Source organism: Neovison vison, chromosome 4, assembly GCF_020171115.1.
Source record: "Neovison vison isolate M4711 chromosome 4, ASM_NN_V1, whole genome shotgun sequence".
Taxonomy (NCBI): domain Eukaryota; kingdom Metazoa; phylum Chordata; class Mammalia; order Carnivora; family Mustelidae; genus Neogale; species Neogale vison.
In genome coordinates, this window is record NC_058094.1 from 41829053 (window position 1) to 41845691 (window position 16639).

At 37.9% G+C, this 16639-nt stretch overlaps 1 protein-coding gene across 7 annotated transcripts in view; it reads right to left on the bottom strand.

The window, feature by feature from the left end:
* DPY19L4 (dpy-19 like 4) overlaps positions 1–16639 on the bottom strand; it is a 69430-nt gene that overhangs the window by 33546 nt on the left and 19245 nt on the right. For 6 of the 7 annotated variants that reach the window (XM_044245277.1, XM_044245275.1, XM_044245274.1 and 3 more), the window contains 5 exons: positions 16235–16325; positions 15331–15452; positions 15081–15226; positions 5219–5342; positions 2180–2314 (listed from right to left, as the gene is read on the bottom strand). In XM_044245277.1, the coding sequence (XP_044101212.1) occupies positions 2180–2314; positions 5219–5342; positions 15081–15226; positions 15331–15452; positions 16235–16325 (618 nt within the window). The remainder of the gene's footprint in view (positions 1–2179; positions 2315–5218; positions 5343–15080; positions 15227–15330; positions 15453–16234; positions 16326–16639) is intronic. The other variant, XM_044245276.1, reaches the window with a different exon arrangement.

Consider the following 16639-nt stretch of genomic DNA (forward strand, 5'->3'; position numbering starts at 1 on the left):
ATTTTTTTTCAGAGGGAGAAAGAGAAAGACAGAGAGCAAGAGCATACACAAGCAGGGGGAGCAGAGGCAGAGGGAGAAGCAGGTTCCCCACTGAGCAAGTAAGTAGCCCAAAGCAGGACTTGATCCCAGGACCCCAGGATCATGACCTGAGCGGAAGACAGAAGCTTAACCGACTAAGCCACCCAGATGTCCCTGAAATTCTTCTACTTTCTGATTTTGGAGGCTGGCTCTGTGGATACACATATGTGCCAGTTAATGAATGACTGTCTCTTAGCTCCCAATTTATCCCTCCACCACCTGCTTTGTAATGCAGGGGCTGGAGACTCTGCAATCTATGTTTCTGCTTTTCCAGCTGGCTCCCTATTAAACTCTGCCCATGTGAAACGCTTGAAACAGATTACAAGGCTGGAGGAGAATTCGGGAGCTAGCGGCTTCCTGTGAATATCCTATTGGCAGTAATTCTTCACTCCAACAGAGCCATTCCTTCTAGCGGAAGCAGCTGAATGCAGGTGTAGTCTGTCCAGCACTTGAAGAACCAGCTGTATCACATTCTCTTGCCCCAGAGACCCCAGGGCCAGTTAGCCAGAGCCCCATTCACAGAGGTCTGTGTTGCATCTCCATGGGGCCCTTCCTTCCAGTTTAGAGACACCAGCAAAGCCAGGCAGTGGCCCCTCATTAGCAGCCTGAGTTTCAGCTCCACAGATGTCCCTCCTCTAAGTTTTGAAGTTTTAATTAATTCCAAATTCTCCCCTTTGCTTCCTCAGCTCTGGTAGTGGTATCTGCTTCCTATACACTGCTACCTCAATGATACTTTCAGGTTCTTACTACCCCCTTACAATTAATAAGATAATGACATTATATTTTATGTAATTAACAAGATAATGACATTATATTAATGATTCTTTATCTTAAATTCTTTCTATTCAGTTAACCTAAGTGTTTGTATTCATCAGGATTCTGGATCATCTAAACATATAGCATTAAGAAAAGAAAGAGCAGGGCGCCTGGTTGGCTCAGTGGGTTAAGCCTCTGCCTTTGGCTCAAGTCATGATCCCAGGGTCCTGGGATCCAGTCCCGCATCGGGCTCTCTGCTGGGCAGGGGGCCTGATTCCCCCTCTCTCTGTCTCTCTGCCTACTTGTGATCTCTCTCTGTAAAATAAATAAATAAAATCTTAAAAAAAAAAAAAAAAAGAGCAAGAAGATCCCCAAATTTCTGGCTTGGATAACATATTAAATACTTAATAAATGTTTATAAATAAAAGAAAGATGAGAGAGGGGTGAAAAAGAAAAAGATAAAGAAAGGAACCAAATGCTAATGGGAACATTTAGCCATGGCAGGCACTTACATAAACTGCTATAACCATTCTGGACAAAGGCTAATTATTTAGTATTTAGTTAGGTTGAATATTCACATATCCTTTGACTTGTAATTCCACTATGAGGTATATACTCGAGAAAAATCTTGCACTTATGTGCCAGGTAAAAACGTTTACTACAGCACTGGTTATATGGACGATAAACTGGAAAAAATGAAATGTCTATCAACAATAAAATGTATAAATAAATAAAAATGAATGAAATCTAGCTCTGCACACCATCATGGGTGAATCTCAAAAGCAAATCAGATAAAACTAAACAATACATTGTTTACAGTGTATTTTTAAAGGATCAGCTAGACAGGTGGTAAAACCCATAAGGAAACAGGGGAAAGGATTAACAAAATTCAGGACAGTGAGCCTCTGCTAGGGAGGGAGCAGGATGTGACTGGAAACATGAAGAGAGGGACTTCTGGGTATTTCAGTGTTCCATTTCTTGGCCTGGATGGTCAAATACTCATATTTTATTCTATACAGTATATGTACACTGCATACGTATACTCTTTTGTGCATGTTCTATATGCCACTCTTTTTCTTTTTCAAAGAAATATAAAGGGAAGGGAAAAGGGCTGAACTGGAGAAGCACATGGTTGACTGGTTAAGTAGACCTTATTTAAGGGAATTTCATAGTGCTTCTAAAAGGGTGGGAAGAATGAGTTTAGCAATCTTTTGAGTAGAATTATAAATCAGAGCCTATTAAAACATTTCAAAATAAAACTTAGAAGCTAAATGATCTTAAGATACAGCACTATAAAAACATTTATTCTCTGGATTTAAAATCACAATTTCAAAATTCAAAATACCTTGTCACTTTGCTCCAGTGAAAAACTATCTAGCAAGAAAAGAGATACTGCTTGAAGAAATAAGAGATAGTGGCTGTACTCCCACATCATCATAAATGTGTAAGTTGAAGCACTCATCAATAAGTAGCAAAATCTCTAGGGAAAACAAAGAAAGAAACTAAGTATCAGTAGCCTTATTACTATAAAAATCTATGAGGTTCTTACCTCAAAGTTGCAGCTCTATCACTGGTTATACTTTAAGCTATTTAATTCTAGAAACTTTGTTTTTAAAAGTTACGTAAGTATTACTAAATCCTTATATAAACGGTAAGATCTTAAATAGAGCACACAGAAATCAACGACTTGTCCTTCAAAGTTCAACATCATATTGAGAATTTCAGGATAACAAAGGGAAAAAATTCAGTACACTTTCAACTCAAAAGAGGCAAAGTGGGGCGCCTGGGTGGCTCAGTGGGTTAAGCCGCTGCCTTCGGCTCAGGTCATGATCTCAGGATCCTAGGATCGAGTCCCGCGTCGGGCTCTCTGCTCAGCAGGGAACCTGCTTCCTCCTCTCTCTCTCTGCCTGCCTCTCTGCCTGCTTGTGATCTCTCTCTGTCAAATAAATAAATAAAATCTTAAAAAAAAAAAAAAAGGCAAAGTAATAAATCTAAGATAATGGTGGCTTTACTAGTCTTGGCTGATGGGCTTTTGTTACTGTGAAGGTAACTCCACTCACCCTAGAAAATATTTTCACTTCTGTAGTGCTTCATATTTCCCTAAGAGTTTCCATTTAAATAGTCTGTTTACATCTCAGCCTATTACACAGTCATGGAAAAAAGCCATTGCTTTTTTTTATTACTTCTTAGCAATAAAAGTATGCCCTTCCCCTTCCCCAGTGCTTGTATTGTCAACCACATAAAACTCTCTTTTCCTTTGCTATGGTACTAAACAGAAGGATTTCTTGCCCTAGCCTGAAAAATACCTGGGTAAAATAATTTCTGTCCTTCCAAATGTCATCTCTCAAATGATCCCTTAGTGGGAAACCAAGTCTGACAAATCCACTGTTTCTCAGCATATTTCTAACAACCTCTACTTGCTCCAAGGACCTACATTTTTATTCCCAATTTCCCCACCAGCCATGGTGTCAAATGACTTGGTTCTGATAAGAACAGCAAAGGAGAAGGGTAATAAGGGTCTAGTCAAACCTGAGAAAACAACCATACTCTCTAGAACTTAATCTTTCAGACTCAGCTGACTATACTCAATGATAAATTTTGGAGTCAAAAATACCTCAGGCCATCAGCAGATATAAGGATTTTCGAGCATCCTGAGTAAGATTCAGACCAGAGAACAAAATATAAGAGATGGAAGAAGTCTACCAGTTGGTCAAAGAATAAATACCAACTGCCAGGCCCAGAAGAGCTTAGCACTGACAGAACACATAACCATCTGCTCTTCATATCACCACAGCTATAAGAGAAAGTGTTCTGGAAACTTCTAATGTAGAACAACCAGAACTATAATAACATGGCCTGAAATCATCATCCCCAGAGAAACCAGTTCCAGAAATCAATGAAGGCTCAGATCTAGATCCAGCCTAATTAATCTACTACACATGTGGGTGTTACTTCAAGCATAATAGGAATTAATTACAGTATAATGAAGCAAATTGCTAATTCCAAGGGTTTATTCTCAAACTATTCTAAAGAAAATGCAGCAAAATAAAAGAAATGTATGTCAAACACAATCTGGACAATTATCTATGTTTTTCCTTTCTCTGACCATTTTCATAATTCTGTGCACTCTGGTCTACCCCTTACCTTGCTCACTTCATCTTCAACTACATCTTTATTGCGAACTATTTTATTATACATATTACTTGACACATTAAGTGTGTTTCAGTAATCAATCACAGATGTCTCTAGATAGCTCCAGATAATGGCACAAATATCTGAGATGCAACTGGGACCACAAGCTCTAGCCTCAAGAATGAGAAGCAAACTACAAAATATGTGATTAAAATATACATTTTGCTGTAATCCTACTCAGTAATGAAAACAAGCAAACTATTGACAGAATGAACAACTCACATGGATGTCAAGGGCATTAGGCTAAATGAAAAAAGCCAGTCTTGAAGGAAAACATACTATATAATTCCATTTGTATAAACTTTCAAAATGACAAAATCATAGTGATAGAGAACAGAGCAATTCTACTTTTACCAGAAAAATAGAAAATAGGAAGTGCTACCATAAAAGTTAACGTTACAGCCATTTGTAGTCACTCGTGTTGTTTTTGTTTTTTTTTAGATTTTATTTATTTATTTGACAGAGAGAAAGACAGCGAAAGAGGGAACACAAGTGGGGGGAGTGGGGGAGGGAGAAGCAGGCTTCCCGCTGAACTGGGAGCCTGATGCGGGGCTTGATCCCAGGACCCTGAGATCATGACCTGAGCCGAAGGCAGACACCTAACGACTGAGCCACTCAGGCGCTCCTATAGTCACTCTTTGATTCTTCATTAATATTTCCTTAACTTGCAAAGACTAAAAGCCATCAATATTACAGAAAATGGTAAATTAAGGAGACAAATTAATTTTCAAAATAATATATTCTTCATATATTTGTCAAATAACTGTACCAAAACAATGTATCATCTCCTTTTTCCTTAAAATAATTTACCATCTATCAGACTAGACTAACAGCATTATATAATAGGACTACCTAAATATATTCTTTATTATGTAGTAATTAGGCTTCACTAATGATTAGAACTTAACTGTTAATATGATTAACTTTAGAATTTTACCCCACAGGGGCACCTGGGTGGCTCAGTGGGTTAAGCCTCTGCCTTCCGCTCAGGTCATTATCTCAGGGTCCTGGAATCGAGTTCTGTATCAGGCTCTCTGCTTGGCAGGGAGCCTGCTTCCCTCTCTCGCTCTGCCTGCCTCTCTGCCTACTTGTGATCGCTCTCTGTCAAATAATAAAATCTTTTTAATAAAATAACATTTTATATATTTGCAATACACCAAAATTAATTGTGACAAATAAATTTGTACCTTACCTCTCCATAAGTATTTAAGTTGCTTTTTAAATAGCCTGTAAGTGCAGCAATTTGGCATGCGAAATATGGTAGTGCCCAGTTTTCTCTTAAAGGAATGGAGTATTCAATTCTTGTTGTATCTACCCTAAAGTAAGCCATAAATGAAGAGCAAGATAGCAAGATATTATATTTGTGTAACACAGAACTTTTCAAAGCACTTTCACACAATCTTATTGTTCTGTATACCAATCCTGTGAGTTAGGAATAGACAAAGCCACCACTGTCTTACACAGCATCTTTGAACAAATTAAGCATCTCATCCAGCCCCCATACTCTCCCTTCCAGTAAGACTCAGTGCTGCCGTGTACTGCTTGGTGGAGAGATGGGCCTCTAGAAAAATTGAAAAAGCAATTTTCAATTGAAAAATTGAAAAGGCACCCCTGCTCTGAGCAGACAGGCCTCATGCTAAGGCAATATAGCTTGTTGCAGAAGACACTGGATTTCAGCTCCCACTCTCTCTTAATGAGATGGCTACCCTTCTCTAGAGTACAATCTGCATTACATAATTAGCAGGCCTGACAAACCCAAAGTTCTTATCCTCCCTTATTTAAAAAATATGAAGCTCAGAGAGGTGATATGACCTAATCAAGGTCATACAGCTAATAGGTGACGCAACTGGGATTACAGTGCATATCTTCTGATCTCTTGTTTAATAATCTTTTCAATCAGCAGGTTACCTGGAATTACCATTACAGTAGTCCTTCATGTGATATAACCAGAAACTTTTAAAAATTCCCACAATCACAAATACAGCATGTCTTTCCATGCTTTTCCTAAGTTTCTCCTCAATTTGCACTGACAGCAGTTGTCTCCTGTACATACCCTCACAAGACCTTTCCAATAATCATTAAATTTGGAATTCATACACCCCACGGCTCTTTTCTACACTGAAACAAAGACTGCTTTAAAAATTTTATGAAAATTGCTGTATAACTCTCCTAAACAATGGAGGGGGATATATTTGCATACAATTTAGCTCAACTGAATTATGGTATAGGATATTACATAACAATGAAAATGAATAAACTATTGATATGCCCAACATACATGAATCTCGAAGTAATTATGTTGAGTGGGGGAAAAAAAACAAAAAAGCATATGTTGTATGACTCCATTACATAAAATTCTAGGAAATGCAAACTAATTATAATGATAGAAACTAGATCATTCGTTTCCTGAAGACAACAGGACAGTTAGTAGAGGTGGGGTAAGAGAGGTAAAGAAGAAAGCATTACCGGGGGGGAACAAAGAAACTTCTGGGATGACAGATGTTTATTGTACTGATTTTGTTGATGGTTTCATGAGTGTGTCTAAATGCCCGAACTGATCAAACCGTACACTTTAAATATACATTTTATGTCAGTTATACCTCAATAAAACTGTTAAAAAGTATTTTAAGAAAACTTGTTTTCTACAAATGTATATATGATTGAATATATATATGAAAAAACAGGATCCTATGTGAAGATCAAATGAAATAAAAGCTGTAAAGAACTTAGCAGTGTGTCTACAACCTAGTAAATGATATTAGACTGGCTCTTTTATAATTCTGTAATAACTACTTTCACTTAATATATTATGATCTTCTTTCCATAACTTATGTATCATTAAATACACTTAAGGAATATTTAATGGTCATGACACATCATTATATAGATTAATGATAATCTAACCAACTTCTATTGTTATATACTTATACTGTTTCTGATACTACGTTTTACAAAGATTTTCAAAACATGAACCAATGTTGGCAGCTCCTTCTGCCCACAGGTCCTGTCCCTGTGCTTTAATAAAAACACTTTTTTAAAAAAGATTTTATTTGTTTATTTAACAGAGAGGGAACACAAGCAGGGGGAGTGGGACAGGGAGAAGCAGGCTTCCTGCTGAGCAGGGAGCCTGATGCAGGGTTCGATCCCAGGACCCCAGGATCATGACCTGAGCTGAAGGTAGGTGGTTAACAACTGAACCACCCAGGCGCCCCTATAAAAACACCTTTTGCACCAAAAACACCACAAAAAACATGAGCCAATGTTTCTGTAGAGTAATTATTGGTTTCACTGTTTGGAGCTTATTTTAGTATCTGTATTTTCCAGATGATTGTTCCAATATTATCAACTGAACATCCTTCATCCTAAAGACCATCTATTTTCATATAACATCCTTGAAAAATTTATGAAAGTTAACTCTTTACAGACAAATAGGAGATTTCACGTGTCATGAGGCAGGAAGTAGGGAGGAAGGAGAGCATATCTATTCTCAATCAGGATTCCACAAGCCACTCCATCAGCCCAAAATTGGGAAAAAATAGACCTGGCACTCACCTCTCTGAAGATTCACTCACTACCCTTGTCCAGATCACAGATCACTGCAGGGAAATCTTTAAAACTCTGCACTGGAGAAAGGAAGTCATTGCAACAAAAACTGAGTAAGATCTCTGTCAGTTATTCTCTTCACCTGGACAGGCCTTCCCATTGCTACTTTCTGAACACCTGAGCTACTCTCTTGCCTTCACCATGCTTGACGATTGTGAGGACCAGAAGGCTAACAGTAGGAAGCAAGTCAAATTGGGTCAAATGAGACCCAATTTTTCTCCCCAGTGGCAGAGTCTAACAGCAGTACAAACCAGCAGTTCAAGTAACTAAAATCACCTAGGGTTCATAGGCCTATAGATACATTCACAGAGATTAGCAAACTCTGAGTTTAATTTTGAGTTTTGTTTTTTTGTTTGTTTTGTTTTAAAGTAATCTCTACACCCAACATGGGGCTTGAACTCACGACCCCAAGATCAGGAGTCAAAGGCTCTACTGAGCAGCCAGGAGCCCCCTGAGTTTTCATTTTAGACACATCATAGTATAAGGATAATCTGGATCATCTGGATGACTACTTGTATTCACTATTGCCAAAAGATTTCAGTGTTCACTTCCATGTTTGTGTTAACAATCTAGCTGGCAACGCAGGACTACTTCAATTGGCTTGAGTTAATCAGGAAAAATAGAGAGATGATTATAATCCTAAATGATGTATTGCCAAATAAAAACAAAATGATGTCTTGATCACTGTGGTAAAAAAAGATTTTATAGTGGACTGAGGAGAGCAACAGGATGAAAAATGAGTCCTCTCACAGTACCCACCTGTGCAGGCTTGCCACACTCAAAAGAACCTCCTGGAAGGGTAGCTTATTTATGCTGAGAGCAGAAATCTGGTTCTAGCAAAATATCATTTTCACATTAAATTAATCTTTTCAGTTATTATTTTTCTGGTTGATTATTTCATTAGTAAATTGGTTTCAGTTTTATAATACCATAAGCAGCATAAGCAGTCAGAGCATTACCTAGTTTTATATATAAACAGCATTATAATTCAAATTATTTAATACATGGAACCCATGAAAATACAGAACTAAAAGTCTGAGAAATGTTGAGTTGGATAACATATAAAACAGTTTGGCATATCAATGCATAATGTGTGGAAGTTAAAAAACATTTACATAGGGGTGCCTCGATGGCTTAGTGGGTTAAGTCTCTGCCTTCAGCTCAGGTCATGATCTCAGGGTCCTGGGATAGAGCCCTGCATCACTTTCTCTGCTCAGGAGGGAGCCTGCTTCCCCCTCTCTTTCTGCCTGCCTCTGCCTACTTGTGATTTCTTTCTCTGTGTCAAATAAATAAATAAAAATCTTAAAAAAAAAAATCTACACAGTATCAGTATAACTTCTGATGGCAGCATATTGCCTTGCACTGATGTATCACAAATTACCTAATCATTCTCTTCTGTTTAGATGATTTTCTAATTTTTTACATTATTGTCCTTTTCTGGATTACTGCCTTGCAACAAAATACAATTCCTGGGAAAGACTATCACCTATATTGAAAAAGCTTACACATGCCTGAGTATTCTGAGTATACCAATAGAATCACAACAGAACCAGCATGGTATGTCACCATTATTTTGTTAGCTATACCTTTAGAACATGTGCACTTCCTCTCATCTTACCTCTTTATTATTACTAATGAAAATTATTTGGGGGGGGGCAAAGCCTAACTTTTTTTTTTAAAGATTTTATTTATTTGAGAGAAAGCAGAGGCAGGAAGAGGGGGTAGAGGGAGAGGGAAAGTAGGCTCCCCACTGAACAGGGTGCCTGATGTGGGGCCTGACCCCAGGACTCTGAGATCATGACCTGAGCAGAAGGCAGACTCTTCACTGACTCAGCCACCCAGGCGCCCCCAAAGACTAACTTTAATATACACTTTTAATCACACACTTTTTTTCTTTGCCCTTCAAATACAAAGATGTTTCCACTGAAATGATACCCAGATATATATTTGTAGATTAGGAGATCAGTAGGGACTGTTCCATATTGTTTATATGTGAAGCCGGGTCTCAGGTTAGCCCATTTTTGTGATATATGTTATAAGGGAATAAGTTGCCCCTGATTTTTTCCCCCCATTACTGTCTATACAGTGTGGTTTCCTAAAATTTCCTCTTAATTTTCTAGTATGCCTATATCTTTTGGTTTTATAATTCTGCTTTCCCCTTCTGGTATTAAGGAACATGTAACACAAAATACAATTACCAACACCAATAATATGACAGAATGACTAATATCTTTTTATACTTTTTTAGACATTCATATATAAACTCTAAAGCTGGTGAATAGGGGTGCCTGGGTGGCTCAGCTCAGGTCGTGACCTCTGGGTGTGAGATCAAATCTTGTATTGGGCTCCACACTTAGTGTGGAGTCTGCTTGGGACTCTGTCCCTCTCCCTCTGCACCATCCCCCAACCTCACTCACATGCACATACTGTCTCTCTCAAATAAATAAATAAATAATCTTAAACAAGAGCTGGTGAATAGAAAAAGCATATTCTCTTTCATAGCATCAAAATATATTTTGTAGCATAAAATATATACAAATGAAAAATGAACAAAGAGCAAAACAAAAACTACTTGCTAAGAATGTTTTAATTGCCAAAGGATACATTTTAGTAGGACATATCAGGTTAATTTTTCTACCTAACTCCAGCTCCAGTTCCCCAGGATACACACTGTACAATGAAATAAGGCAATTTCCTTCTAATTCTAAGTGTCTCTAAATACTCTATTTGGCAAGGACTCCTATTATTCTTTAATGCTGTTATTCTTACACGGAAAAGTTGCCTGGGCTTCCTCTTCAAGCTTCTGATAAAGATGAAGATAAGTCTAGAAATTAAACAAAATGAACATTAAAAATTCACTACTAGGGTGCCTGTCTGGCTCCGTTGGAAGAGCATGTGACTCTTGATCTCAGGGTCCTCAGTTTAAGCTCCTCATGAAGGACATGAAGCCCACTTAAAGAAAAAGAAAGTCTGCTGCCTGTAGTAGCCAGTTTCCAAGATGGTCTGCAATGTATTAAAATCCTGTGTAGTTACTTCCCACAATGCACCAAAGTCAGTGCATGATCAATAGAACATGGCAGAGTAATGTCCTAACATTTCTGGTATTAGGTTATAAAAGAGACCTCACTTCCATGATGGCACATTCACTCCACACTCTTTTGGATCACTCATGCTAAAGAAAGCCAGTAGCCAAATTGTGAGCAGCTCTATGGTGAGGCTCATGTGATGAGAAACTAAGGCCTTCCAGGTCAACAATCAGCAAGTTACTGAGGCTTCTTGTAAAAAAGTCACATGAATGAGCTTAGAAGTAGACAGCTCAGACCAGTCAAGCCTTCAGATGACTATAACCCTAAACAACTTTTTTTTTTTTTAAGATTTTATTTACTTTTTTGGCAGAGAGCAGAAGAGCACAAGCAGAGGGAACAGCAGAGGAAGAGGGAGAAGCAGGCTCCCAGTTGAACAGGGAGCCCTCTGTGGGGCTTTATCCCAGGACATCTGAGCCACCCAGGTGCCTCACCCTAACCAACTCTTGACTGTACCCTCAAAAACGGGTCCTGAAACAGGACCACCCAGTTAAGCCACTGTAGATTCCTGACCATCAGAAACTGCCATAATGGTTTTTGTTTTAAGCTGCTAAGTTTAAGGCTGATTTGATATGCAGCAATACCTAACAGATCACATAATCAAGAAAGCAATCCTTCAATTATTGTAAATGCCAGTTTTGTACTAAATAAATTTCATTCTAAAAAGCAAGACTTCCTAGACCTAGTCTATGAGTTCTAAAATACTTTGAGTGGACTATTACATTTCTAACAATGAATCCTAATAGAATTTTAGAAAAGTGCACAGCAACTTAAAATATTCTCTAACAAGCACTTTTCTGATGTAACAAGAAATCATCTTATCCTTGTAGCATCTACACTAGATTCTCTAATATTAGTTTATACTAATAGTTTATACTAAAAGGAACTAAAGCTCCATAGAGAAGTGGCTAACTCCAAATCTTTCACACGGAATGTATAAGCTGATCCTGCTCACCTTGTTGAGCCAGAAAACAACAGAGCTTTCAAAAATTAATGAAGATGTGTTAAAAGAACAGCAGTTAGCCTGAAAGGACTTGTATTAACCAAAGTTGTAACAACCTGAACAACAAAAACAACAGTGGTATAATAGATTTAGCACTATTCAATCAATGAAAATCCCAACGTAGAAAAACATGCTTAGAAAAGAGAATACCAATGTTTTTTTTTTTTTTTTAAAGATTTTATTTATTTATCTGACAGAGAGAAATCACAAGTAGGCAGAGAGGCAGGCAGAGAGAGAGAGAGGGAAGCAGGCTCCCTGCTGAGCAGAGAGCCCGATGCGGGACTCGATCCCAGGACTCTGAGATCATGACCTGAGCCGAAGGCAGCGGCTTAACCCACTGAGCCACCCAGGCGCCCCAAGAATACCAATGTTTAAAAAAAAAGAAGACATACTGACTCAGTCAATAGAGCACACAACTCTAAATCTCAAGGTTGTGAGTTCAAGCCACATGTTGAGGGTAGAGCCTACTATAAATAAATAAATACACACACACACATATATACATGTATATATATATATATATATATATATATATATATATATATATATATATATAACTTATTAAATACATAACTATACTAAAAATATATTTTTTTAAAGAATACCAGAAAGTTTATCACTATATGAAGCAGCCATTAAACAATTTCCTAGAAATGGGTAAAGTGAAATTAAGCATTTCTCTGACTTTCTAATAGTAACTGAATTTAAAGGTAACCAAAAAACCCTGGTTAACTAAGAAATACTAGGGATGAATACTCTAGGGACGACCGGGTGGCTCAGTCAGTAGAGCATCCAACTCTTGATCTTAGGATTTTGAGTTCATGCCCTGTGTTTTGGGGATGGGGGGGCCTACTTTAAAAAAAAAAAAAAAGAAAAAGAAAATAAAGAAAAACTCTACCTTTTAAGAATGAAGAATATAGCTAATGAAAACAGAAAAACGTAATTTAAGGGGCACCTGGTTGGCTCAGTTGGTTAAGCATCCAACTCTTGTTTTTGGCTCAGGTCATGATCTTGGGGTCCTGGAATTGAGCCCTAAGTTGGGCTCCCTTGCTTCCCCTCTCTCTCTCCCCCCTGCCTCTCCCCCTCTTATTTGCACTCTCTCTAAAATAAATAAATCTTTAAAAAGAGAAAAATATAATTTAATAAACCCTGATGTAATCACTAATTTCAGCAAAAATTAGCAACTGGAGTTACAACCCTTAGGTAAATGGTTAATGTTAAAAGGGAGGGACGCCTGGGTGGCTCAGTTGGTTAAGCAGCTGCCTTTGGCTCAGGTCATGATCCCAGGGTCCTGGGATCGAGTCCCACATCGGGCTCCTTGCTCGGCAGGGAGCCTGCTTCTCCCTCTGCCTCTGCCTGCCTCTTTGTCTGCCTGTGCTCGCTCGCTCTCTCTCCCTCTGTCTCTGGCAAATAAATAAATAAATAAATAAGGGACATTCATGTGGTACCCCAAACACCACACATATTATATTCTAGTCATACTATTCAATGAAGAGATCTGTCATCCCCCAAACCAGCAGTCAATCTCAGACTCAGGAGAGGTAGGCCACATAAACACCATGTAACTTTTAATATCTTGGAACATGAAAAACCCATCATCTAAGATTTTTTTTTCATCTATGATACATTCTAACTAGAATTGTTCTCTTGAATTCATCAAGCCTTTGATATAACTTCCAGATTACAGAAACACAAAGAGGAAAGAGCTAGATGACACCACAAGAAAGCAAAAAGAGAAATAAATCCATAAGGTGGGACATTCTGTAGAACAACTAACTGGTCTCTTCAATTAAAAAAAAAAAAGGGATTATGGAGGGCTTAAAGAGAATTAAGGAGGGGCACCTGCTGGCTCAGTCAATAGAGCACTGGATTCTTGATCACAGTCTTAAGTTCAAGTCTCACACTGGACATAGAGCTTACTTAAAAAAAAAGTTGGGCAGGAGCACAGAGTCTGAAGCAGGGCTCAATATCATGACCTTAAAATCACGACCTGAGCTGAAATCAAGAGTCAGACGCTTAACCGACTGAGCCACCCTGGTGCCCTTAAAAAAGATTTTTAAAAAATCCTTTTTATCCAGGGACGCCTGGGTGGCGCAGTTGGTTGAACGACTGCCTCCGGCTCAGGGCGTGATCCTGGAGTCCCGGGATCGAGTCCCACATCAGGCTCCCAGCTCCATGGGGAGTCTGCTTCGCTCTCTGACCTTCTCCTCGCTCATTCTCTCTCTCACTGTCTCTTTCTCTCAAATAAATAAAATAAAATCTTTAAAAAAAAAAAAAATCCTTTTTATCCAATTACTGGCAACATGTGACTCTAAATATAAACAAAGCCCAGTATGAGCTATAGATCTTAAAGCTGAGTCTCAATAATTTGAAAGTAGTGTATTTTTTATTTAGCAATTGCCAAAAGAAAATGTCGTAACAGAATGCTTCATTTTTTAAAATTTAGTCATGATAAGTGTTAGGGGAGAAAAGTATAATGGAAAGAAAGAATATCCATCCTTTAAAACTAAACTTTAGACACTGACCAGTGCCTAGAAAATTTTTATGTCTCAAATCAGCCCTCCATTTCTAAAGACCCACTGCCTACTCTCTATTTACTCACAATTAAAGAAAGGGGGATGCTTTGACTACCAAAAGGGATGGGTTTATTCATTCAGAGCACTCTGTGATAGATTAATACAGAATCCTTATCTGTGGTGATTAACTTAATAGTGATATATGTGATGCCTCTCCTTTTCACAAAATAATGTCTTCAGTTTTAAATAAAAGAGGAAAGAAAAGGCACATCCATGTATACCAATGTTACTATGTCTGATAAAAGAGAGATGTAAGGTAGATGTATTATACTTCAGTTGTTGCATGACAAATGACCACACAAGTATAGACTTAAAACAACATAAATTTATTAGCTCACAAACCTACCCCAGTATTTCTGAATATTCTGCTCAGGGTCTCCCTAAGCTAAAATCAAAACATCAGCCAGGGTTGCTGTTCTCATCCCAGGGCTTGTGGTCCTTCCCAGGATCACTAGTTATTGGCAAAATTCATTTCCTCCTCACTTCACAGTAACGGCGCAGCAATCCATCTCATGCTTCAAATATCTCTGACTTGCCCTTCTGCACCAGATGTAAAAAGATCTCCACCTTTAAGGGCTCATATGGTTGATCAGATCAGGTCCACTAGGAAATCTTCCTACCTTAATATCAACTGTGCCATTTAACATAACAATCACAGGAATGATATCTCATCTTATGCACAGGTGGGGATTAGGGTGTGGAATATTTGGGGGGTGGCATTTTTAGAACCAAATACCACAGCCATAAAAAAATAAAACTGTAAAACTTAATTTAAAAACCATTTCTTACCTGTTAATAATGAACCATGCAACAGTAAGCATTCCTGCTAGCCATGTTCCACTCATAAGCCAACTTGTAACAAATAAAGCAGTAACATATATTCCTTGCAATCCAAAAACAATGCCAATATAGAAATAAACTGGCTCAATAATCTCCTAATTGGGGGGGAAAAAAGAGGAGATAATATAGTGACATTACATAATTTTAATTATTGGCAAATATGTAAGAAAATAAATATTAAAGTCAAAAAAAAACATACATTGCTACCAGTTGCTTGATATAAAACACTGGCAATAAGTTCTGGATACAGAGACATTTGCTGCACTGCATTTATAGTCTTCAGAGATACAGTTTTGTTATTGTGTGTCAATTCATAAACACCTAAAGACAGAAAAATTTTTCTCCAGATTATTTATTCTGCTTTACAATAATTAAACATGTCATTCAGAGATCATTAAATATTTTAAATATTTAGTAATTACCAAGAAAAATCTCAAAGTAAAATACACTGAGTGTGCCTCATTTTTCCAATGCTTTTATTAAGTATAAGAAAGAGTAATACTTGTACTCTAAGACAAATCTCCAAATTCAAGGATTCCCACATAGTAGAACAATGTTTTATTTTAGAGAAGCGTTGTTATTAAAAATATAAATGTGGGGCGCCTGGGTGGCTCAGTGGGTTAAGCCACTGCCTTCGGCTCGGGTCGTGATCTCAGGGTCCTGGGATCGAGTCCCGCATCAGGCTCTCTGCTCAGTAGGGAGCCTGCTTCTCTCTCTCTCTCTCTGCCTGCCTCTCCGTCCACTTGTGATTTCTCTCTGTCAAATAAATAAATAAAATCTTAAAAATAAATAAATAAATAAAAAATATATATGTGTAGGGGCACCTGAGTGGCTCAGCTGGTTAAGTGCCCAGGATGGAGTCCAAAAATCGTACCCCCTGCTCAGCAGGGAAGTCTGCCTCTCCCTCTGACCCACTCCCGTCCTGTGCTCGCTCTCTCTCAAATAAAATAAAATCTTAAAAAAAAAAAAAATACAAGTGTGGGGCGTACGCAGCTGGTTCAGTCGGTAGAACATGCGACTTTTGACCTCAGGGTCCTGAGCTTAAGCCCCATGTTGGTACAGTTTAAAAAAAAACAAAAAAACCCCAAATGTGGTTATCTTACCTCTTTCAAATGAGGGCGCTTTTAACATATCTTTATAATAAGAGTAATAAATGGCACTGTCACCTTGAAATGTGATTTCTCGTTCAAGTTCCTAAAAGAAAATGAAATGATTATTTAAATACCAGTATCCTTTTTTTTTTTTTTAAATACCAGTATCCTAAATTTCACCTGCAATCTTCTTTCTCTTCATCTTCTAAATTAATGCTATTTATTTATCCTTTTATTCAAAGAAACATGCTTGAATTTTCCTTTAATCACTAGTGGCACATTAAGGAGTTAAACTTTTCAATAATCTGACAATTATTTTAATGAAACACCTAAGGTTTGGGGCACCTTAGTGGCTCAGTCAGTTAAGTGTCCAACTCTTGATTGGGCTTGGGTTGCGATCTCAGAATCCTGAGACTA